Genomic DNA, 24,827 nt, shown 5'->3' on the forward strand with positions numbered 1-24,827 from the left:
CCACCCCATCACGGTATAACCAGAGCATGGGTTACCCTCCTCACCTCCACACCACCCCATCACGGTATAACCAGAGCATGGGTTACCCTCCTCACTTCCACACCACCCCATCACACTAGTCGTTCATCATGGAGTCACTGCCCAGCACCCCAGTGGTCCCGCTGTCTGTAGGAGCTCCTGTGGTCTGGCCACGCACTTGTGTAGGGAAGTGATGGAGGCGGAGTTCTCTGCTGATCATTCAGCCTGAGCAGTTCTCACACCACTGGCTCCGGGGTGCTGCTTGGACCCTGTTTCTCTCTTCCCAGAGGGGACCCTCGGGAGAGCCTGGCCTTCCTCAGACAGGCCTGTGGTTGTTGTCTCCAGTTCCTGCGTGAGCCTCAGACTCAGCCCCTGGGGATGGCCCTGTGCTCTCCGTCGTACTCTCTGGGTAGATGATTTCTCAGCTTCGCCAGGCTCCTCCTGCTTGTTCTGAGGTGACCCATGCCCTCGCAGCTTTCTGCAGAGGTGTCACTGTGCTCTGGCACGTGCCTGCTAATGTAGATAGCAGGGGAGCTGTTTTCTCCCTTTGGCGGGGGTAGGAGCGGTCTTAGCCTGCTGGTTCTGTGTCCAGGGAATGCCTGAGCACCCAGCTAATGCCTGGACCAACTTCTGCATGTTCCCATGAGGAAGACCACAGGGTGGGCTGCAGGTGAGCAACGTTAGCACCCCCAGAAGCTTGTTAGAAATGCAGCCTCTTGGCCGGGTGCGGTGGCTCACGCCTGTAATCCCAGCACTTTGGGAGGCCGAGACGGGCGGATCACGGGGTCAGGAGATCGAGACCATCCTGACTAATGCGGTGAAACCCCGTCTCTACTAAAAAAACAAAAATTAGCCGGGCGCGGTGGCGGGTGCCTGTAGTCCCAGCTACACGGGAGGCTGAGGCAGGAGAATGGCGTGAACCCGGGAGGCGGAGCTTGCAGTGTGTGGAGATCACGCCACCACACTCCAGCCTGGGCGACAGAGCGAGACTCCATCTCAAAAAAAAAAAAAAAAAAAAGAAATGCAGCCTGTTGGGCCCACCGGGGTGTCTATTCTAACAAGAGACCCTACACAAGAGTCCCTGCGTGCTGCACATGAAAATCAGAAAGGCTGGCCCACGCACACGTGGCCCCCGCATCACACTGGGAACAGCGACAGAGAGTGGGAAATGCCAGCCCTGGGGGATTGGAGAGGCACTGTTTGGGGCTGTGGCTGGTATTTGGGTACTGACAGACCATGTGTACAAGAGTTTCATGTGTTCTGGGAGCTGCATAATGTTTAGTGCTTCAAGAGAATATGTATTTGCATTGAATTTTACATTATTGAGGTTTTTAAATTCTGTTTTGTTTCGTTAGAGACAGGGTTGGGGACCATGTTGCCCATGTTGGCCTTGAGCTCCTGGGCTCAAGCTGTTCTCCTGCCTCAACCTCCCAAGTAGCTGAGGCTACAGGCTGGAGCCACTAGACTCAGCTTGAATTAGTGGGTTTAAAAAACACGATCATTCATCAGTTTTATTCTATAATTATTTCATTTTCTGCCTCCGCTATATTTTAGAGAAAGTAGTTGGAAATATGTGATTGGAGGTGCCCTAGGGTTTCCTTCAGCACCTCCTTCTCCCCTAAGGTGCAGTCCTCTGTGGCCGTGGGCACACCTGACTACATCTCGCCGGAGATCCTGCAGGCGATGGAGGACGGCATGGGCAAATACGGGCCCGAGTGTGACTGGTGGTCTCTGGGGGTCTGCATGTATGAGATGCTCTATGGAGAAACGCCGTTTTATGCGGAGTCACTCGTGGAGACCTACGGGAAGATCATGAACCATGAAGTAAGACGTTGCATTTTTCTTTTGGTACCTGGCTCAGGCCTAAAGTACAGAGAGCACAACTAGTGCAGGAATATCCATTAGGAAGCGACGCAAGCAGTTCAGGAAGAGATGTCAGGGTTTAGACCAAACTGGGGACAGGCGGACTGGAGTAGACATTGGAGAAGGCATCCGGAGGTGGGGTCGACACCAGGAGATGTGGACACCAGAGGAAGGCGAAGGAGGTTCTGAGGGTGACGCCCACCCCCACTCTCAGGGGAAGGATGCTGGCCTACTCCAAGCTGGCTTCCTGGAGGGGAGGCAGGTTTCTGTAGACAGACGCGTCGTCTGCATAGGCGTGTGGAGTGAGGCGCCCGGGATTAGCCAGTTGGGGGGTCCAGGTGGGCCCTTGTCATGTGGCTCTAGATTCACTGGTTAGATGTCAACTTTGATTCTCAAGTCTGTTCCCCAGAAATCAGTCCCTGTAAATGATCACATGTCTCCAGATGGTGGAGCCCCTCATCCTCCCCATCCTGTTTCCTCTTCTCCTCCTTCCCTTTCCAAACTGTTCACCTTCTTACTTCCATGTCACCTCTCTCCACCTCCTTTGTTTTCCTTTTTATCATTTTCTCTTCTGTCTGATATTTTTTATTTCTTTTAAAAATTTTTCCTTAGTCATTTGTCTTTCTGTTTTGAGACGGAGTCTCACTCTGTCACCCAGGCTGGAGTGCAATGGCGCAATCTCGGCTCACTGCAACCTCCGCCTCCTGGGTTCAAGCGATTCTCCTGCCTTTTTTTCTTTTCTTTTCTTTTCTTTTTAATCAGAGTTTTGCTCTTGTCACCCAGGCTGGAGTACAATGCTGCAGTCTCGGCTATACCTCCCAGATTCAAGCAGTTCTCCTGCCTCAGTTTCCTGAATAGCTGGGATTATAGGTGCCTGCCACCACACCTGGCTAATTTTTTTGTATTTTTAGTGGAGACAGGGTTTCGCCATGTTAGCAAGGCTGGTCTCGAACTCCTGACCTCAGGCAGTCCACCCGCCTCGGCCTCCCAAAGTGCAGAGATGACAGGCGTGAGCCATCTCGCCCAGAGAGTCATATGTCTTTCTAGTGCCGATTTCACCCTCTCTACCAGCATGCTCATAGCGTTTCCCTCCTATGCACACGCAGATCCCAGGATGATCCTGATTGAGTGCCGACCTGTCCTCCAGCCAGTGTCTCCCACAGTTTGCTCTCATAGTGAGCAGGTTAACACTATAAAGTGGTAACTGGTTTTCCATTTAACTCCAAATCAAAGCAAAAGTTACAGTTTTAAAAAATGTGTTTCCTAAAGTAGAAGCATATTTTTTATTTATAAATTAATATATACCCCCTATAAAAACTTCAGACAATGCAAAAATGCATATTATAGGTAATGAAAATCTCCTCATCCACTTCTTAATGACAAATTCTGTTAAAAGTAACAATTGGGACTTAATTGTTACTAAGAGCCTGCCAGCAGTCACTGAGTGCTGACCACCTGTGGGTGCTTGGGTCAGGCACCTCGTGAAGCAGGTGATGTTGTTGTTCCTTTCTGTAGATGACAAAGGTGGTGGCTCAGCCCTTAGCCCACTCTACCATGAGGGTGTGTGGCCTCAGCAGACCTAAGCACGTGTGTGTGTGCGCGTGTGCATGTGTGTGTTTAGATATGTGGCATCATGTTACATATAAACAGTTTTTTGTCATTGTATCTTTGGTGTCTTTCTGTATCAGCACACGGACATGTTCCTTTTTCTTTGTGCCCCATCTTTTTTGTTTTGAGATGGAATCTTGCCCTTGTCACCCAAGCTGGAGTGCAGTGGCGTGGTCTTGGCTCACTGCAACTTGCACCTCCCGAGTTTAAGCGATTCTCCTGCCTCAGCCTCCCAAGTAGCTGGGATTACAGGTCGCCACCATGCCTGGTAATTTTTGTATTTTTAGTAGAGATGGGGTTTCACCTTGTTGGTCAGGATGGTCTGGAACTCCTGACCTCAGGTGATCTGCCCGCCTCGGCCTTCCAGAGCGCTGGGATTACAGGCGTGAGTCACTGTGCCCAACCGGTATCTCTTTTAACGAGTCTCCTTTTTGATGGGCATGTAAGTAATTTGCAGTTTTCTTGGTCAGAATACAGCGCATGTTGTGTTTCCTCTTAGCGACTGCTTTCGTAATGGGAGTTTCCAGAAGCGGAACTGCCATGACGCTTACACTGTGCATTCTGACAGGGCTGCGCCTGTCCCTCTTGCCGCGCACAGCATGTTTCCCACATTCCTTGCCACCTCCATAGGTAAAAATGTGTCATTTACTTGCAATGTGGTCCCAAGTCTACAACGAGCAAAACCAGAAGGACCGCTGATTTTCTTGTTTGCCTTTTGGGAATGGAAATTTATTAGCTTTGGATTGCATTTCGTTCCCGTGAAATAAAAAGCGACCTGCTTTGGAGCTGCCGTTTCTACTTTGTTCCCTATAATGTCCGTACACCTTAAACTCTCTGAACGCGTCCACCTGTCCACTGGCGTTTTTGCCACACCTTGCAGGAGCGATTCCAGTTCCCGTCCCACGTCACGGATGTTTCTGAAGAAGCGAAGGACCTCATCCAGAGGCTGATCTGCAGTAGAGAGCGCCGGCTGGGGCAGAATGGAATAGAGGATTTCAAAAAGCATGCGTTTTTTGAAGGTCTAAATTGGGAAAATATACGAAACCTAGAAGCACCTTATATTCCCGACGTGAGCAGTCCCTCTGACACATCCAACTTTGACGTGGACGACGACGTGCTGAGAAACACGGTGAGTGGGAAAGCGCCGATCTCAGGGTTGCTGGCTGCGCGTCTGACACGCGGTGCCACGTGGAGGGCGTTGCTTATCAAGTCAGTACAGCATAAAGCTGTGAAATTTGGCACTTAAGACACAGTGTGCTTTTTATTCCAGTCTTCAGCTGGGTCATTAATATTCCTTTAAAAAATGATGGATGACTCAGTTTGAGTAAAATTGAGTTAAACAACTCTTTTGTTTTGGAACTCAACAGAAATACTTTTGCTTTTATTTTCACGGTACTTGATACTTTTTTTTTATTTTTTGAGACAGAGTCTTGCACTGTCACCAGGCTGGAGTGCAGTGGTGCAATCTCGACTCTCGGCAACCTCTGACTCCCTGGTTCAAGTCATTCTCCTGCCTCAGCCTCCCGAGTAGCTGGGACTACAGGCGTGCATCACCGCGCCCAGCTAATTTTTGTGTTTATAGTAGAGACGGGGTTTCACCATGTTGGCCAGGATAGTCTCGAACTCCTGACCACATGATCCACCTACCTCTGCCTCCCAAAGTGCTGGGATTACAGGCGTGAGCCACCGTGCCCGGCCTACTTGATACTTTTCAAAGCAGTGTCACATACATCATTGTATTAGAGCCTGACTGCAACCCTGTCACCGCATTTTAGGTTTTTTAGGTTGAAAGACTCCAAGACATGAGCTCAGCCTACAGTCCCGTAGGCAGTGTGGCGGCCTCTCCGTTCCTGGTCTTTTCCCTGCATGTGAGAGCACGTTAAATCTTTCTAACATGACAGTGCTTTGTGTCTGCATTGATGTTTCTTTATACAGCAAGAATTCAGAGCAAAGATGATGATAACAGATGCTGAGTCTCCACACTGATGTTTAAGATCAGGACTTTCAGAGTTGGGTTCTGGCTGTGGGACTCGTCTGGTGTCCCCATCGGCTCTGACAGGGCCTCTTTGATACGTTAGCCACTACCTTTGGTCCTGGAGAATTTTGCTCGTATCTCATAAAATTATCTTGTTCTTATCAAACCCATACATGTGTGACTTGTCTGGGGATAGACAAACTGCGATTTAACCAAATAAAAGGAAAATCTTCTTTGTTGCTTATTAATTTAGAGAGTTTCTTACACTGAAGCATCATCATTCACTCTGTATGTTTGATTCCCAGGACCTCTCGAAATGAATGACCAAGAACCTGGGGAAACTCCTAGTAGTTTAACAGGAGGAACAGAGGTTCTTAGAAACTATGAAGTACTCCTTGTAGGGTCATGGAAAAGTTATATCTGGGCCGGGCGTGGTGACTCACCCCTGTAGTCCCAGCACTTTGGGAGGATGAGGCGGGCGGATCACGAGGTCAGGAGTTTGAGACCAGCCTGGCCAACATGGTGAAACCCCGTCTCTGCTAAAAATACAAAAATTAGCCGGGCATGATAGCAGGTGCCTGTAATCCAGCTACTTGGGAAGCTGAGGCAGGAGAATCACTTGAACCCAAGAGATGGAGGTTGCAGTGCCTGAGAATACGCCACTGCATTCCGGCCTAGGTGACGGAACGAGACTGCATCTCAAAAAAAGAAAAGTTAAATCTATTTGCACTGAATACTTGCTTTGATGGCTTCACATTCAAAATAAGGGCTGAACTTGAGACCACGTGGAGAAAAGGCTGAGAAAGGTATTGTTGTCGTTGAAAGGATTGTTTTCTTAGACTCTAACTCCAGACTCCAACTCCTTCCACATTGAAATTTCTCAGATAAAGAACTTTGCTTATATTTTTTCTTTTTTGAGACTGATCTCGTTCTGTCACCCAGGCTGGAGTACAGTGATGCAACCTCAGCTCACTGCAACCTCAGCCTCCCATGTTCAATCAAGTCTCATGCTTTGGCCTCTTGAGTAGCTAGGATTACAGGCGCACGCCGCCACATCCAGCTAATTTTTGTATTTTTAGTAGAGACAGGGTTTTACCGTGTTGGCCTAGGCTGGTCTCGAACTCCTGGTCTCATGCAGTCCACCCACCTCAGCCTCCCAAAGTCCTGGGACTACAGGCGTGAGCCACTGTGCCTGGCCCCTGGTTATAGTTTTTAATGAAGGAAGATCCTCAGAATGAAAAACAGAGTTATAATAAACTTATCTAAAATGGTTTACCTTTGGGTTCCTTTTTGCTTTGGGGCCTCTTATCTCAGGTCAAGAACCTGAGAGTCCCCAGGCTCTGTCCTGTGTCCTCAGAGGGGCATGCCTGTCCACACTGTTGAACTCTGCACACAGTTGTGTTAAGCAGTGGATTCTGTGGCTTTAAGAAGTCTTTGAAAATCACTAACCTGGTAACGGCCTGTGCCATTGTCTTCATCAAAATCAGTGCATGTATCCTGTGAGCTTTATTGTACATACAGCGAATGGGGCCAGGCTTGAGAAAGACAGATCTGCCATACTCAGCTCCCCTGCAGAGGACACCATGGAATCTGCATTCTCCAAGGCCACGTGTTCTGCCCAGTGCCTCCCGTCACCATGACTATAACCATCTTTCCTCTTTTTACCTGTTCGTTTGAATGTAGATTTCATTTGTGTTGTGTATGTTCTTATGCAGGAAATATTACCTCCTGGTTCTCACACAGGCTTTTCTGGATTACATTTGCCATTCATTGGTTTTACATTCACAACAGAAAGGTATGTCTGCATTTATCATTCCCCAGGGAGAGCCTTCCCTTGTGTTAGATGAACAGTCAGACACCACACTCTGTCCCTAGGAGCGGGCTGGTGGGTGGGGTGTGCGCTGGGAGGCCATTACTTAAGGGAGATGGAGATGAGTTTTTGTTCTTAAAATATACACACCTGATGACTACAGGTGTTACCACAGCAAGGTTGCAGGTTTTTTCTCTACAGATATCCAGGTCGTAAAGAATTCAGGTTTCATGGCATTTGTTGTATGTTCTTCTTTGTACAACCCTTTAAAAATATTAAAACCATTCATGCTCATGATGGTGCAAAAACAGGCCCCAAGCAGGATTTCTCCCAGAGCCCGTAGTTTGCAGACCCCTGACCAATAGGCCACCACCATTGGCAGGGTTAGCTCTGATCCAGTCGGTGGCCGCAGCAAGCAGAACAGTTGCCACACGCACTCAGCTGAGAGCTGGCTTCCATCAGAGCACTCTGCTGCCCTTTGTAAGGATTGTGTGCCGTGGGCCCCTGTCCCAAATGGGCCTCTTTGCAAATTCGTATCGCCTGAGATGGTCCACCTCTATTTTAAAAGGAAACTGGGGCCGACAGGAGAGGGGTTAGGAAGAAAGGGAGGTGGGGGAGGTGAAATGAGACAATGGAAGGAAGCTCCCATTGTGCCACAGAATCTGATTCCCAGCGTTTTCTGGCAACTGGAACCACAGTCGAAAATGTCTTGGGAGGGGGATATACCCATACATTTTTTATTTTATTGTATTTTTTTTGAGACGGGATCTTGCTCTGTCGCCCAGGCTGGAGTGCAGTGGCGCAATCTCAGCTTACTGCAGCCTCTGCCTCCTGGGTTCAAGCAATATCCCTGCCCCAGTCTCCTGAGTAGCCAAGACTACAAGTGCCCGCCACCATGCCTGACTAATCTTATTTTAGTAGATGGAGTTTCACCATATTGGCCAGAGTGGTCTTGATCTCCTGACCTCGTGATCTGCCCTGCTTGGCCTCCCAAAGTGCCAGGATTACAGGCATGAGCCACCACACCTGGCCGACATCCCCATATTTCTACTCTAGCTTGGAGGAAATCTCTTTTGGTGTGAGAGGCCAGGGTTAAATAGCCCATAAGCCACAGTGACAGCTGCTGTCTTCCAGTCCACAGGAGGCTGTCTGGGTGGGCATATTGATTTACCAGCCCCCAGTGCAGAGGTTCTTGACCTTTCTGGTACATCCCAGCTCACTGAGAGCTTGTTACACTTGCAGGTCCCATGCCCATGGCTGTAGTTTGGCCAGATAGGCCTAGAGCTCTCCTCTTGACAGACCCCGCAGGGCTAGAGCAGCCCAGCACCCTCAGACCACCTGTGGAGAAACACTGACCAGCTCTTCTGTAAAGGGGGCTGGGTGCCTTTATGGGACTCGGCATAGGAGCTCAAAATTTTCCTGACTTCATTGTCACATAAAGAGCTAAGCAGGACTAAGTAACTCCTAAAGCAGCCCAAGAATTAAGCTGTTAAATGGGAGCCATCCTGGGCTTCAGCCTGTGCCTCGGATGTGTGCGTCATCGAGTGGTCTGGTCCTTGGTAGGGGGCTTAGCATGCTGGTCAGTGCTAGAATTGGTGGCTTAGCCTGCAGGGGAAGAAGGGTTGAAAGAGCTGTCCAGGATTGCTTGGCCAGTTGGTGGCCAAAGCAGGAAGCTCTCAATGGTTCGTGCACACCGCTGACCTCCAGACAAGAGCTGGGGCTGCCCTTTAAGCCTTGCTTTATGCAAAATCCATGCTTTCTGGTTCTGCGTTTATAGTTAAGTGTGAGGGATGATTCAGAAATGCCGTTTCCCCTCCTTTGCAGAGACGCTTGCTTTGCCCAGCAGTGGGGAGTGCTCTTGTCAGTGTGTCCTTGACCATCCGGTCACTTATCTAACTTTGGCTCCATAAACAATAAAGTCTTTTCTTGGGTATTTTTGTTTGCCAATTTAAAAAGACTACATTTCACCCTAGGAAGTTTGAAAATGCTAATGAAATCGCTGAATTTTCAGTAGATCAAAACCTGTTGCTTGATTTCCCAGCTGTTTTTCTGATCGAGGCTCTCTGAAGAACATAATGCAGTCCAACACATTAACCAAAGATGAGGATGTGCAGCGGGACCTGGAGCACAGCCTGCAGATGGAAGCTTACGAGAGGAGGATTCGGAGGCTGGAACAGGAGAAGCTGGAGCTGAGCAGGAAACTGCAAGGTGAGGGCGGCGTCGGCTCTGGGGCCGGGAGGGGGTGCTATGGCCAGGCTGCACTTCACGCTGTCTCTCCATCCCTCAGAGTCCACCCAGACCGTGCAGTCCCTCCACGGCTCATCTCGGGCCCTCAGCAATTCAAACCGAGATAAAGAAATCAAAAAGCTAAATGAAGAAATCGAACGCTTGAAAAATAAAATAGCAGGTATGTTTAAAAAAGTATGACCTCTTAGTCTCTGTTTTTGGTCATTATTCTCTTAAAAGGGAATTTCAGAGTCCTTTTCATAAGGTGGGAAAGCAGAAAAAAAGCTTAGGCTTTAGCAAACTTATTTAGAGTTCTGAAATTTTGGTCAGTTCCTTTTTTTTTTTAGACGGAGTTTCGCTTTTGTCCCCCAGGCTGGAGTGCAGTGGTGCAATCTCAGCTCACTGCAACCTCTACCTCCTGGGTTCAAGCGATTCTCTTGCCTCAGCCTCCCAAGTAGCTGGAGTTACAGGCATGTGGCACCACGCCTGGCTAATTTTGTATTTTTAGTAGAGACAGGGTTTCACCATGTTGGCCAGGCTGGTCTTGAACTCCTGACCTCAGGTGATCTGCCCGCCTCGGCCTCCCAAAGTGCTGGAATTAACAGGCATGAGCCACCGTGCCCAGCCCCAGCTGGATTAGTTCTAATGATATTATTTTATAGTCACCAGCTAGAATCAATTCCCAATATTTTATCTGTACGTTATCTGGCTATTTTCTGCTTCTCCGTTACAGTTTTCCTCTTTGTGGCTCTCAGACAGTTCCTAGAGCTGCTTTCCTCCTAAAGCTTAATCAGTGACTGGGCCTGCTCGGTGTTGTAGGTGCTAGACCTGCCGTCACCACTTTCTCTTGGTGGTTCCTAGGTTATCAAAGTTCCCTAAAGGCTCCAATCACTTTGTTTTGTTTTGTTTTGTTTTTTGAGACGGAGTCTCGCTCTGTCGCCCAGGCTGGAGTGCAGTGGTGCGATCTCGGCTCACTGCAAGCTCCGCCTCCTGGGTTCACGCCATTCTCCTGCGTGAGCCTTCCAAGAAGCTGGGACTACAGGTACCCGCCACCACGCCTGGCTAATTTTTTGTGTTTTCAGTAGAGACGGGGTTTCACTGTGTTAGCCAGGATGGTCTCCATCTCCTGACCTCGTGATCCGCCCACCTCAGTCTCCCAAAGTGCTGGGATTACAGGCGTGAGCCACCGCGCCCGGCGTGACTCCAATCCCTTTTAAGCCTTAACCTCACACAGGTTGGCTCTGCAGTTGACCTTCACCTGCAAAGCACAGTTCGAATCTCTCACCTTCTCTGCGTTTCGTATCAGGAACCCCACTGTCCTGATCCAAAAATGGACTTTTTGATTGAGTCACTTACTAAATAAACCTTTCTTGCACACTGAAAGGACAAGGGCCAGGCACTATGCTGGGTGACACAGGTTAGAGGGACTGAACAGATGAATGTGTGTGCCACCCAAGGGCTCCCAGTCCTCAGAGGAGATTCCAGTCGGATCAAAGTCTAGGGAGCCTGTTCAGCACAGGCGTGCAGGTAGCTCTGCCCATGACACTGTGTGTGTGTGTGTGTCTGTGTGTGTGTAAGTAAAAAAAACCTCTGAATGGAAAAGAGTGTTGTGAATTATTAAATAATTTCCTATCAGTAAGTCAGCTAACGTAAAGTTTGCATATAGTCACTGCACATAAAGGAACACAGTTTATTTCCCCTTTTACCCAGATTCAAACAGGCTCGAGCGACAGCTTGAGGACACAGTGGCGCTTCGCCAAGAGCGTGAGGACTCCACGCAGCGGCTGCGGGGGCTGGAGAAGCAGCACCGCGTGGTCCGGCAGGAGAAGGAGGAGCTGCACAAGGTAGGTGGCTGGGTTCGGGGTGGGAAAGGCTTACGGGACCTTGCAGAGTTTTGTAAGGTCACGTTCATGCAGACGATGGAAGACCTCTTGGGACTTCTGCCCATGGGCTGTCCCTGCTGCATGCAGGACACCAGGGCCAAGCGTGGCCCCGGGGCCCCTGCCACGCCTGCCTGCTGCACAGCCTCCGTGTCGCCTGGCAGAGCTTGGGTCCCAGTGGCAGGTGCCTTCCACCCCCTCGCCCACAGCGAGTATCCAACTCACAATCAGCCTTTCCAGTCTCCACTTCAGACCCACAGAGAAAGCAGCACCCCACTGCATTCTACCTTGTGCAGCTCCTCCTTCCTTGTGCAGCTCCTCCTCCTCCTCCTTTTCATGTCCATAGGGCATGGTGGCCGTGGCAACACACGCTGTGTCTGGAGCTAGGCCCTCCCCTTCTCTCCTCTGCTCTTAGAGAGGGCCCCTTAGTAATGACAGGGAACTGCAGCAGAGGCCCTGTGTTAAAATCTGGGTGATTTCACCCCGTAATTCCTTTATAAATTTCATTTTTAGTAATATATGGGAAACTTTTATGCTCAGGTGCCAGCATGTTAGTAACACAATTATATACATGTTTTCTAAAGTACATTCATTGATACATGTTATCCTTGAACCTGTAGTTTGTGATCGTTCTCTAAAATGTACCAGGTATCAAACCCAAATTGTTTCTTAAGATAATCTGTGATGTCATCCACCTGAGTGACTTGTCGAAGTGCAGTGTGGGGTGTGTGGCACCTCATTGCTTGACAGGGTCATAGTACCTCCCAGCGGGCCCAGAGAGGCCTGGGGAGGCCTCCCGTCCGCGTGTGGACAGCTGCTCTGCCAGCTTGCTCAGGGTCTTGTCGCTTACATCTCAGACCAGCAGGTGCAACAATGACTGAACTGCCAGATAGTTGACCAAATGGGCTGCAGGGAGGTCAGGGTCATCAGTGTGCAGAGTGCAGAGTAACAGGCAACATCCGCACATCAGTCTCCAATGAAGGGCAGGCTGTCCAGCAATTGTTTTTATACAGTTCTTCACTTTGACTTCACCTTCAGCACTTTGTGTCTATGTGTTCTTTTCTGATTTTGCTTATGTTGAAGTAACCAGATTGAGTGCCCAAATGCTTCATTCAGCTTTGCGGCTCTGCAGGCAACGTCGGGCAGAGGCTGACCTTACGGAGCCAGGCGTCCTCCTGTAAGCACGCTGCGCCTGCGTGGTTGTGGGGCTTTTTTTTTTTTTTTTTGAGATAGAGTCTCGCTCTGTCGCCCAGGCTGGGGTGCAGTGGCGCAATCTCGGCTCACTGCAACCTCTGCCTCCCAGATTCACACCATTCTCCTGCTTCAGCCTCCTGAGTAGCTGGGACTACAGGCGCCCACCACCACGCTGTAATTTTTTGTATTTTTAGTAGAGACAGGGTTTCACCATGTTAGCCAGGATGGTCTCCATCTCCTGACCACAGGTGATCTGCCCACCTTGACCTACCAAAGTGCTGGGATTACAGGTGTGAGCCACTGTGCCCAGCCTGTGGGGCCTTGCTTGGTGTGCAGTTGGTACTCAGCACCTGAGCCCAGGCGGCCTTCCCATTGCCTATGTGGGTGGCGTGAGACAGAGCATAGGTCTCTTTCCAAGCAGGGAATTTCTCAGATCTGTGGCTCTAATCTGTAACCAGCACTGGCTGTCGCTTTTAACTCCTCAATATCGTGGAAGACCAAACCTCCAGCCTTCCAAGCCTTTGTTAGGCAAACATAAAACATCTGTAATTGTTTTTGTTCAGCAACTGGTTGAAGCCTCAGAGCGGTTGAAATCCCAAGCCAAGGAACTCAAAGATGCCCATCAGCAGCGAAAGCTGGCCCTGCAGGAATTCTCGGAGCTGAATGAGCGCATGGCAGAGCTCCGTGCCCAGAAGCAGAAGGTGTCCCGGCAGCTGCGGGACAAGGAAGAAGAGATGGAGGTGGCCATACAGAAGGTGGACGCCATGCGGCAGGAGATGCGGAGAGCCGAGAAGCTCAGGAAAGAGGTAGCTCTGGGGATGGTTCAGGGATGGTATCTACTGAACTTTTGTGTGACTTTTATAAAACGTCTTTGGAATCTTGGGCTGCATTAGTATAAAAGGGATTGGAAATTTTCTGTGGAGCCAAGTAAGTTGATGGGCTGAGCATTTATTTTGTTCTTGTCCCTCAATATCGGTGAAATTACAATAAGGTTCTTGTGGTGCTGATTTTCTTTAATTCTCTTTTAAGTAAATAGAGGGTGTTTATACTGTGCTATGATGCGGCCTGGTTTATGTGAATAAGTCCACACAGGGCAGGTGGCAGTAGAAAGGCAGATCATGGGCGGTGCGGGGCTCACGCCTGGAATCCCAGCTCTGTGGGAGGCGCCAAGATGGCTGGATTGTTGAGTTTAGGAGTACAGCTCTCAACATGCACCGTGGCAGAAATTAAAACAGAATTTTGTTAATACAATGAAAACCCATTTCATGTTAACATATGTAACATGTTTAATGAAAAGTAACTATTTCTTTAAAAATTTGGCAAGAAGAATGGCATTTTTTACATTTTGTTAGCTTTTCTTTAATATCTGGCTGAATGGAAAACGGTTGAGTTCTCATGGCTGTTTCTTCAGTCTGTTTTGCTGCGCTGTTCGGGATAAAGTACATGAAGAAATCCTGGCTCCCACACATAGCTAATTAGGAGAGGAAGGGCCCTGCACACCCCTGACAACGTCTCAGGACCCCAGGGGTTTTCAGCCCCCTGCTGCCCTAGGTATTCCAAGTGTTCTGCTGTGACATATTTTAAGCAATGCTTAGTTTAGAACTCTATTAAAATTTCCTTGATAAATCCCATGAATGAGAAGGCCTGGAAGCACATGCTCCTGCTCCTTTCAAGTTCAGGGTTCTTTGTTCTTTAGCCACAGAGGAGCTGTTTGTTTTCTTCCTAGACAGTCTATTTGGCAACCCAAATATATTTGTAGTTATAGGCAGTTAAAAGTGAAGTTAGTGATACCCCTAATGAGGAATTAGCATTCCACCTACGGGGGAAGTGATAACAGTGCCTGGGATTTGCCCTCGAGTGGTTTGGGCACAGGCAGAGATGAAGTGGGCTTGGCTCCAGGGCTCACTGTCGAAGCTGGGTGCGGCACACGGGTTTGCTGTTCTGCTCGCTCTTGTGCGTGTTTGAAATGGCCCATTTAATTAATGAATTCAAGCTCTACAGATATCAAAAGTACTTGTTTTCACAAATCAGTGAAATTTAAATTTCAAGAGATTTATCTTTCTTGAAATTTAAAAGTATCATTTTAAGCTAGAGTTGAACCTTGTTTTATTACTAACCAACCATCCCAGTTGAACCCTGAAGTATATTCCTCAAACTTCCATTTGTGGTAAGATTTGATGAAGGGCAAACATGCGCAAAACTCCTTTGAGGTCTTGTTCTTGTAGAGGTCCCGTGGGTGCTGCTGTAACTGGTGAAGTGGAGCTCGCTTTGTGTTAATAGAAACCGGATTTTCCTCTTGTAGCTGGAAGCTCAGCTTGATGATGCTGTTGCTGAGGCCTCCAAGGAGCGCAAGCTTCGTGAGCACAGTGAGAACTTCTGCAAGCAAATGGAAAGCGAGCTGGAGGCCCTCAAGGTAGTGCTGGGCGGGGGTCTCTGCCCTTAACCGAGAGGAATGCTCATCTTTGCTGATGCCACCACGTGGAAGTCACCTTGTGTAATGTGTGGTCCAGGCTGAGTGTCACTGAGGCTGTTGAGGGAAGACCCGTGTGTGGAGAGGTGGGGGGTGTGACCCCTGCCTTTGTGACTGCTTTCATTTTTAAAGGCCAAGTCCATTTCTTTCCTTTCTTATATAAAAGTTTAAGGCAGTTCACTATAAGTCCTAGGAAACTAATATCTAATCGGCTCATTTCCTGCTCCAGCCCCGTCAGTTCATAGCCTTCTTCACGTCGTGGTAGTCTAAATTCAGTGCAGTTGAGTTTTGGAAAAGCTCCTTAAAGCCTGTAACCTGCTACTGACTGGGGAAGAAACAGACTGGCCATCAGTCAGGGCCTGCTGGTGGGGCTGGAGGGTGGCCGGGAGGCCGCAGAGGGCGGGAGTGGGGAAGGCCGCAGCGGCTGAGTGGGCGAGGGGCTGGGGGCGGATCTCCTTGGCAGTATAGCGTGGCCTGGGTCTCCTCATGTGTGGGCTGCGTGTGATGGGTCTGCCCTCTCCCTTCACCTCGGTGATCTGGTAGCTCTTCCTCTGGGACATGGGCCCGAGGTGCTGTTCCTCTCTGGCAGCGTGGCTTGGCTGGACCTCAGCGTGTGGTGCCCGAGGCTCTTGCTCCTTTCTCAGCCCTCGAGTCTCCTCTCTGCACAGCAGGCAGAGTGAGCTTGGCAGACCAAAGCCGGATCACATTCCTGTGCGGTCAGGGCCTCCGTGGCTCCACAGCTGTCCAGCAGCCACCCTCCTGCCTGCTCCAGCCCAGCAGTGCCTCTGCCACCCCTCCTGTCCCCGCCACTCCAGACACACTGGCCTCTCTGCGTGCTGCAAGCACTGCCAGCACGTCCCACCTCACTCCAGCCTGTGCTCTTGTTCTTTGCCCCTAGCCTGACACCTCACTCAATAGGCCAGCACTAGGCCAGCACCTTACAGATGCCGCCCCAGCCATCCCGGCACGCCTTCCGCTCCCTGCAACCCGGCTGGGGTGCGCAGCCCCTCCGCCCGTTTACTGGTTTGCTGTCAGTTCCGGCCAACCGCATGAGAGCAGAGACCTCAGTGTCACCCCAGTCACAAGGAGGGGGCCCAGCAGAGTCAGCCCTCAAAAGAATGCTGCAGGCATGAATGAACAGGGTGTGGGGCAGAGCTTCGGGGTCCCAGGCAAACCCGGGCACATCCCCTGCAAGGCTGTCTCCTGCTGTGACTCCCTGGAATCTGGATCACGTTAGCCAGGTCAGCTACATCATCTGGTGTAGTCCAGGCATACACGGTCCTTGGGAAGGTGTCTGCACTTGCTGGGGATGAAAGGGGATGAAAGGACAATGTGACCCTTGAGGACACAGAGGTTCGTCAACTTATGTTAACCTTTGTCTTCAGATGAAGCAAGGAGGCCGGGGAGCAGGTGCCACTTTAGAGCACCAGCAAGAGATTTCCAAAATCAAATCTGAGCTGGAGAAGAAAGTCTTATTTTATGAAGAGGAATTGGTCAGACGTGAGGCCTCCCATGTGCTCGAAGTGAAAAATGTGAAGAAGGAGATGCATGATTCAGAAAGCCACCAGCTGGCCCTGCAGAAAGAAATCTTGATGTTAAAAGATAAGTTAGAAAAGTCAAGGCGAGAACGGTAGGTTTTCATGAGCTCCTCAGTTCAGAAGATGAAAGCTGATACCTATGCCATAGATAATGAATATTAGCGAAGTTACGAGCTTTTAAAACTGTTTCTCGCTCACCTTGGCAGGCATAACGAGATGGAGGAGGCGGTAGGTACAATAAAAGATAAATACGAACGAGAAAGAGCAATGCTATTTGATGAGAACAAGAAGCTAACCGCTGAAAATGAAAAGGTAATTCGTTCAAAGTACCTGAGTTAGCACTTTGTATGGAAGTTGTAATTAAAAAAAATTTTTTTTTATTTTTAATTTTTGTGGGTATGTACATAGTGGGTATATATATTTATGGGGGAATAGAATATCGTCATTCTTGAGTCTTGTAAGTTTGGTATCTTTTTTTTGAGACAGAGTCTCATTCTGTTGCCCCAGGCTAGAGTACAGTGGTGCGATCTTGGCTCACTGCAAGCTCCGCCTCCCGGGTTCACGCCATTCTCCTGCCCCAGTCTCCCAAGTAGTTGGGACTATAGGCGCCCGCCACCACGCCTGGCGAATTTTTTGTTTTTTGTTTTTTTTTTGAGATGGAGTCTCGCTCTGTTGCCCAGGCTAGAGTGCAGTGGCACAATCTCTGCTCACTGCAAGCTGTGCCTCCCAGGTTCACGCCATTCTCCTGCCTCAGCCTCCCATGTAGCTGGGACTACAGGCGCCTGCCACCACGCCCAGCTAATTTCTGTATTTTTAGTAGAGACAGGGTGTCACCATCTTAGCCAGGATGGTCTCGATCTCTTGACCTTGTAATCCGCCCGTCTCAGCCTCCCAAAGTGCTGGGATTACAGGCGTGAGCCACTGCACCCGGCCTTATTTTTTTGTCTATTTAGTAGAGATGGGATTTCACTGTGTTAGTCATGATGGTCTCGATCTCCTGACCTTGTGATCCACCAGCTTCGGCCTCCCAAAGTGCTGGGATTACAGGCGTGAGCCACCGTGCCCAGCCTTATTTTTTGTATTTTTAGTAGAGACGGGGTTTCACCATGTTAGTCAGGATGGTCTCCATCTCCTGACCTCGTGATCCACCGGCTTCGGCCTCCCTAAGTGCTGGGATTACAGGCGTGAGCCACCGCACCAGCCAAAGTTTGGTATCTTTTTACAGTGCGGTCATGTGCCATATAATGATGCTTTTTCCATCAATGACAGACCGTGTGTACAACAGACATCCCATTCGATTGTAATACTGTCCTTTACCTCTTCTGTGTTGAGATACACAGATACTTAGCATTGTGTTACAGCCGCCAGCAGCGTCCCGCACAGCAACATGGTATGCAGGCTTGTGGCCTGGAATTGACAGGCTGTGCCACAGGGCCTGGTGTGCAGCAGTCACACCATCTAGGCTTGTGTGAGTGCATTCACGCTGCGTGCACAAGGACGTGTTTCTCAGACCATGTTCTTGCTATTTCACCACACGTGACTGTTTTGATTTTTGAATGAAGTAATGGGTTTGGTCTTTTAAACAGGATGTTTATATTCAGCGAAAAGGTGCCAATTGCCTGAAGTCACTAGCTCCATCAGCTTAGGTTTAGATTTGAGTTGAAATGTGACTTAAGCTAGATACAATGAAAAAGTCCGTATCACGAACTTAGTTTAGAAAAATCTCATGATGATTAAAGAAAACTTTCAAAGTCTTCAAAGGAACTTCCAGTGTTAATGCCAGCATACTTAAAGGATGCCCGATTAACAAATTCTGTGGTGAAATTTTTTCATTTCAGCTCTGTTCCTTTGTGGATAAACTCACAGCTCAAAATAGACAGCTGGAGGATGAGCTGCAGGATCTGGCAGCCAAGAAGGAGTCAGTGGCCCACTGGGAAGCTCAGATTGCGGAAATCATTCAGTGGTACGTGCGCAGCCCCATTAGTGGCCGTAAAGCGACTCCCTGCTCAGTCCACAAGGCCTGTCCCGCCTCTGCTGCCTAATCCTGTGCTCCACGCCAGGTCGTGCCTCTCAGGCTGGGATGCAGGTCTCATTGCTGTTCCCCAGAACTTCTCATGTCTGGGGCAGTGGTTCTGTTGGACTGAAGGTGGAGACACGCCCCCACCAACCCACTGAAGGACTTGGGGCAAGCTGTTCACACCCCTCGCGTTCTCAGAGATTCGGGAGGCAGAGCCCTCCTGAAGTGGCTGCAGAAGCAGCAGGGAGACTTGGAGCGAGCTGGGACCTGGCCCTCCGCTCCTAAGGTGTGAAGCTGTAATTTTTAAAAGAGTTTTTATTTTTAATTTTTGTGGGTGCGTGGTAGGTGTATATATTTATGGGGTAATACAATTTTTTCATTCTTGAGTCTTGGAAGTTTGGTGTCTTTTTAAACTGCAGTCGTGCCATGTAACGATGCTTCCATCAATGTGATCCCACATATACAATGGGTACACTGTGGGCACTCTGGCTGACGTGACGCTGTGTCACTGTGTCCTGAGGAAGGCGGGAACGTCGCCTTCTTGTTTGGCTTCTGGCTGATAGCTATGCTTCGTGAGACAAAACATCTGTTCCCTCCTCCAGGGTCAGCGACGAGAAAGATGCCCGGGGTTACCTTCAAGCTCTTGCTTCCAAGATGACCGAAGAGCTCGAGGCTTTGAGGAGTTCTAGTCTGGGGTCAAGAACACTGGTAGGTTTTGTGTAATACCTGCATTTCTATTACTGAATAATTTGTTAATGGTTTTAAGTGTGAATGTGACATTTAAGTACTATTTAGGGAATTACAGTGATGCAAGAGACTTCTGTGCAACCAGTTCCCCAGTTTAAGGAATGCAACATTTGCCAGCTTTCAGATCATCATGGCTTCTCTCGATGGCATTCATTCGTTTAGCAAATAATTATTGAGCACTGAGCTCTGTGGTATCAAATTAAGACTGGATTCTGCCCTCAGAGAGCTTTGTTTTATTAATTTTATTGGTTCATTTAGTGATCTGTGTATTATTCTTTTCCCCCCGAGATGGAGTCTCGCTTTATCGCCCAGGCTGAAGTGCAGTGGTGTGATCTCGGCTCACTGCAGCCTCCACATCCTGGGTTCAAGTGATTCTCCTGCCTCAGCCCCCCAGGTAGCTGGGATTACAGGTGTGCACCGCTACACCCGGCTAATTTTTGTATTTTACTAGAGATAGGGTTTCGCCATGTTAGCCAGGCTGGTCTCAAACTCCTGACCTTAGGTGATCTGCCTGCTTCAGCCTCCCAAAGTGCTGGGATTACAGGTGTGAGCCACCACACCTGGCCTTCCTCTGTACATTTTCTTCTCTTTACCATTGTAGATGGAAAATGAAGAATTCTCAGTTGTGTTCAATGAAGGTTTTTGGTTTAAAAAAAGAAAAGTCAGCAAGATGGCATCTCTAGACTTCTTTCATACCTCCTGAAAGTTGATATCATACATTGGGCAACTCAGTAAGAAAACAGAAGGGTGATGTTAGTGAACTGGCATATTCTACTGTTGCTTCATCTTAGGTCACTCCATCATTCTTCCCTTATTATTTTAGTCTTTTTTTTTTTTTTTAATCACAGGTAGGAATGGGTAATGACATAATTCCCAGGATGGTGAAATCACAAAATGTTTGAAATTATGAGAAAAAGATAACCGAACCCTATAATGTACCTTAGGTTTGTAACAGGTCCAGGGTTCAGTGGACCCATATACAAATTGCACTACAGAGGCTGGGTGCAGCGGCTCATGCCTGTAATCCCAGCACTTTGGGAGGCCAAGGTGGGTGGATCACGAGGTCAGGAGTTCGAGACTAGCCTGGCCAACATGGTGAAGCCCTGTCTCTACTAAAAATACAAAAATTAGCCACGCGTGGTGGCGGGTGCCTGTAATCCCAGCTACTGGGGAGGCTGAGACAGGAAAATTGCTTGAATCTGGAAGGTGGAGGTTGCAGTGAGCCGAGATCATGCCATTGCACTCCAGCCTGGGCAACAAGAGCAAAACTCCATCGAAAAAAAAAAAAAGAGATTGTACTACAGAATCACTTCTATTCTTCTCAAAGATAATGTAAATGTTCTTTTTTAGAAGATTTCTAAGAGTAAAAGTCATAAAATATCAAAACAAACTCCCGAGGCACCTCAATAATTTAGAGTTAATACCTAAATGAGACAGTAATGGCTTAAGGTTAGACAAAGATAACTTATTTGTTAACATTAGTTTAACAAGTAGATAACTGAAAGTGCATTTTTAACGCCGTAACCGTGTCACAAGGATCCACTGTGGAAGGTGCGCCGCAGCCAGAAGCTGGACATGTCCGCGCGGCTGGAGCTGCAGTCGGCCCTTGAGGCGGAGATCCGGGCCAAGCAGCTTGTCCAGGAGGAGCTGAGGAAGGTCAAGGATGCCAACCTCACCTTGGAAAGGTACTTGGTGCTGGGGTCTAACTCCGAGTAGGAGCGGGGGCTGTGTGGCCTTCAGCCAGCCCTGAGCCTTGTGGGCTGTGATGCTCCTCGCCTGGAAAATCGGGGCCACGGCACCTTAGGAGGCAGCGAGTCGGGTTTACCTGCAGGAGCCCTGAATAGCAGGCCGTTCTGGCACTGAGGAGGTGGCCACAAGGGTGCAGGGCCTCGCCTGCCGCGGGGGTGTGCAGTGCGGTGCAAGCCATGTTTTGGCAGCAGCAGGTGCTTGTGCCCCCACACTGGGTAGTGAGACTCACACCGCTGTCTGACAGGAGCCCCTCTCACTGCTTAGTCACCTCCATGCCACTCCATTCACTAACTCAAGATTGTTTCTTTCAAGCTAACGCAAATATTTTAAAACAGAGGTTGAAGATGGCATTCTCACTTGAAATTTTTCTCTAACTCCAAGCAGTAATGAGAATGCCATTTTCACACAGCAGTAAATTCAGTCAGTATTAGCTGAGAGTCTCCTCTTTGCCGATCCTGTTTTACAAGGATACGATAATGAACATCAGTTTCATAAAAACCAGGCCAGCTCTGCTGTGCCATGAGGCAGACGAGGACCTAGAAGGGCCAGTGTCTTTAACAGAATTACTAAGTCCCAAATCCTGTTAGTTTGGGGCTAAAAGAATTAATGGTAATAGGTTTCAGTTAAATTGACTTCCTTTGTACCGGGAACTGCTGTAAGACTGTTCTGTTAAATCCTGTGACCTTCCCACAGCCCAGCAGGGTAGGCACTCTTGTTACTCCTGCTTACACACTCTGCAAGTGATTTGCCCACTGTCACCCCACTGATAAGTGGAACGCCCCCCGGCCCCCCACAAACTGCATCCCTCCTGGCCAGCTGTTCCCCGTGGCAGCCTTTCTCTGTCCCCTCCACAAAGTTGCTGGAATTGCAAGGCTGCCGATACGGGTGGTGCTGGTGCTTCTTGATGCAGCCACCATCTTGCCAGTTATGGGAAAGATATTGACGGGGCTGATGGCTGAGCGGCCTGGGCCCTGTGTCCCTGGAGAACAGAGGACTCGCCTGGGAAGGAGATTAGGAAGGTCAAAGCTCCTTTAGGCCATCATGAGACACACCTTCCTAAGCCATGACTTTTTAAATTTCTGTTTGAATGTTTATATTTGAAATATTCATACTGTTTGTAGTGTTTGCAGTAGAAAGGCCCAGCATGAGCTGCCGTGTTCTGAACAGTCCCCAGTGCTGGGGAGAAACCCTGGCCCTCTCATCCTGACCTGCCCCATGCCGCCTCATAGACAACCTCTTCTCAGTGCACTTAAAGCCATTTATTTTTTATTTTAGCAAACTAAAGGACTCTGAAGCCAAAAACAGAGAATTATTAGAAGAAATGGAAATTTTGAAGAAAAAGATGGAAGAAAAATTCAGAGCAGATACTGGTAAATTAACATCAGGCAGTTCTGCATTATTTGAATATAAATATTTTTCAAATGAGTGATTTTATTTTCTTTTCGACTTAATAGTTACTTTAGTTACATAAAGTACCTACAGAATTCCAAAATCAACATTTTCAAACAGCATCTTCAAAGATATTTTCCCCAAAGCTAGCCATTGTTTTTGGTTTATCCTTCCTTTTTTTTTTTTTTGAAACAGTCTCGCTCTGTCACCCAGGCTGGAGTGCAGTGGCGTGATCTCGGCTCACGGCAACCTCTGCATTCTGGGTTCAAGCGCTTCTCCCGCCTCAGCCTCCCAAGTAGCTGGGATTGCAGGCACACACCACCACCATCCCTGGCTAATTTTTGTATTTTTAGTAGAGATGGGATTGTGCCATGTTGGCCAAGCTGGCCTGGTCTGCAGCTCCTGACCTCAGGCAATCCACCCACCTCAGCCTCCCAAAGTGCTGGGATTACAGGTGTGAGCCACCGTGCCCAGCCTATCCTTCCTTTCATCTTGAAAACATATGGCAAATACACACAAATCTAGGCACACATTTGCATCCCCTGATTACATACATAAAAGGCAACATTTTGTGCTGGGGGAGCCACCCTGGCCCCCTTTGCAGCTACACTGTGCACTGCTGTGGGCTGGCCAGCCGCTGGGATGGGTGATTCCCTGGCATTTGCTGTCATAGAAAGTACTGCCAGGAGTGGCTGAATGGATAGAACATTTCCTATTTTTGTCGGTGTATTTTGGGATAGAGTTCTAGAAGTGGGATTGCCAGGGCAAAGGGCAAACACGCCCATACACTTGTGCTGCGTGCTGACGGACAGGCCTCCAGAGGCTGTGCGCTGGCACTCCTCCTCCTCTGCGTGAGGGTTTCTGCCCCACAGCCTACCCACAAAGTAGGGTTTCCGACTTTCGGATTTTTGCTGCTCTGAATAGGTGAGAAATAGCATCTCCATAGAGGTTTAACTTGCATGTTTCTCGTAAGTAAGATGGAGCATCTTTTTATGTGTTTGAGGGACTTTTGTATTTTGTGCATTATATATTTTTATTGTTTGCCCACTTTTAAAAATTCAGGTTGTTAGTCTGGTGGATTTCTAAAAGCCTTTTGCATTATGGGGATTAGTCCTTTTGTTTGTGATGTAAATTGCAAGTATTTTCCTTGTTTCTCTTTGTCTTTGCTTATTCATTTATTTATTTTTTTGCCAAATAAAAGTGGTTTTGCAGCTGGGCATGGTGGCTCATGTCTGTAATCCCACCACTTTGGGAGGCCGAGGTAAGTGGATCACTTGAGGTCTGGAGTTTGAGACCAGCCTGGCCAACATGGAGAAACTCCATCTCTTCTAAAGATACAAAATTAGCTGGGCGTGGTGGCGCATGCCTGTAATCCCAGCTACTCAGGAGGCTGAGGCAGGAGAACTGTTTCAATTTGAACCCGAACCTGGGACGCAGAGGTTGCGGCGAGCCACGATTGCGCCATTGCACTCCAGCCTGGGCAACAAGAGCAAAACGCTGTCTTAAAAAAAAAAGGGATTTTGCCATCTCTACTAAAAATACAAAAATTGGCTGGGCGTGGTGGTGCCTGCCTATAGTCTCAGCTACTCAGGAGGCTGAGGCAGGAGAATCACTTGAACCTGGGAAAAAGAGGTTGCAGTGAGCTGAGATCTCGCCACTGCACTCCAGCCTGGGTGACAGAGCCGGATTCCATCTCTCAAGGAAAAGAAAAAAAAGGTGGTTTTCAAAATTTTTTGTGTGTCAAGTTTTCAGTCTTTTTCCTTTTTTGAGTCATAAATAGGAAAATACAGCTAACTCCCAGTTGTTGGAGGGATTTTCCCATGCTTCTCATACTTGTGTGGCTTCATGATTAATTGATTGATTGATTGATTGATTGATTCAGGGTCTCGCTTTGTTGCCCAGGCTGGAGTGCAGTAGCACGATCAGGGCTCACTGCAGCCTCAACTTTCTGGGCTCAAGTGATCCTCCCACCTCAGCCCCCTGAGTAGCTGGGACTACGCAGTATTTCACAGGCTGGTCTTGAACTCCTGGACTCAAGCAATCTGCCTGCCTTGCCTCCCAAAGTGCTAGGATTACCGACGTGAGCCACCGTGCCCAGCCTCATTTTTGTAATTAGAATACTGATCCATTTGAAATGCGCTCTGACGTACAGTTTGAGGAGTATATCCAGTTTTGTCTTTTGCTAATGGCTAGCTAGTTGTCCAGTAGCAGTTATTCATACCAGCTATTTTTCCTGCTGATTTTATGTATGACTGTTGTCATGTACAGGATCACCATGGGCACTTGGGTCTGTTTCTGGATTTTCTCCCCTGTTCCATTGTTCATGGGCAAGAACCATGTGAT

General features: G+C 48.7%; 1 protein-coding gene across 1 annotated transcript in view; it reads left to right on the forward strand.

The window, feature by feature from the left end:
- Window positions 1-24,827, forward strand: part of CDC42BPB (CDC42 binding protein kinase beta (DMPK-like)) — a 137,586-nt gene that overhangs the window by 83,793 nt on the left and 28,966 nt on the right. Inside the window, exons 7-20 of the mRNA XM_011951430.1 lie at window positions 1,642-1,842; window positions 4,370-4,618; window positions 7,180-7,259; window positions 9,316-9,482; window positions 9,562-9,681; window positions 11,211-11,344; window positions 13,138-13,380; window positions 14,877-14,987; window positions 16,430-16,674; window positions 16,789-16,894; window positions 18,421-18,545; window positions 19,202-19,307; window positions 20,883-21,031; window positions 22,371-22,465. Of these exons, the coding sequence (XP_011806820.1) occupies window positions 1,642-1,842; window positions 4,370-4,618; window positions 7,180-7,259; window positions 9,316-9,482; window positions 9,562-9,681; window positions 11,211-11,344; window positions 13,138-13,380; window positions 14,877-14,987; window positions 16,430-16,674; window positions 16,789-16,894; window positions 18,421-18,545; window positions 19,202-19,307; window positions 20,883-21,031; window positions 22,371-22,465 (2,131 nt within the window). The remainder of the gene's footprint in view (window positions 1-1,641; window positions 1,843-4,369; window positions 4,619-7,179; window positions 7,260-9,315; window positions 9,483-9,561; window positions 9,682-11,210; window positions 11,345-13,137; window positions 13,381-14,876; window positions 14,988-16,429; window positions 16,675-16,788; window positions 16,895-18,420; window positions 18,546-19,201; window positions 19,308-20,882; window positions 21,032-22,370; window positions 22,466-24,827) is intronic.

The sequence above is a fragment of the Colobus angolensis genome, unplaced genomic scaffold, assembly GCF_000951035.1.
Source record: "Colobus angolensis palliatus isolate OR3802 unplaced genomic scaffold, Cang.pa_1.0 Scaffold32, whole genome shotgun sequence".
Lineage (NCBI taxonomy): Eukaryota > Metazoa > Chordata > Mammalia > Primates > Cercopithecidae > Colobus > Colobus angolensis.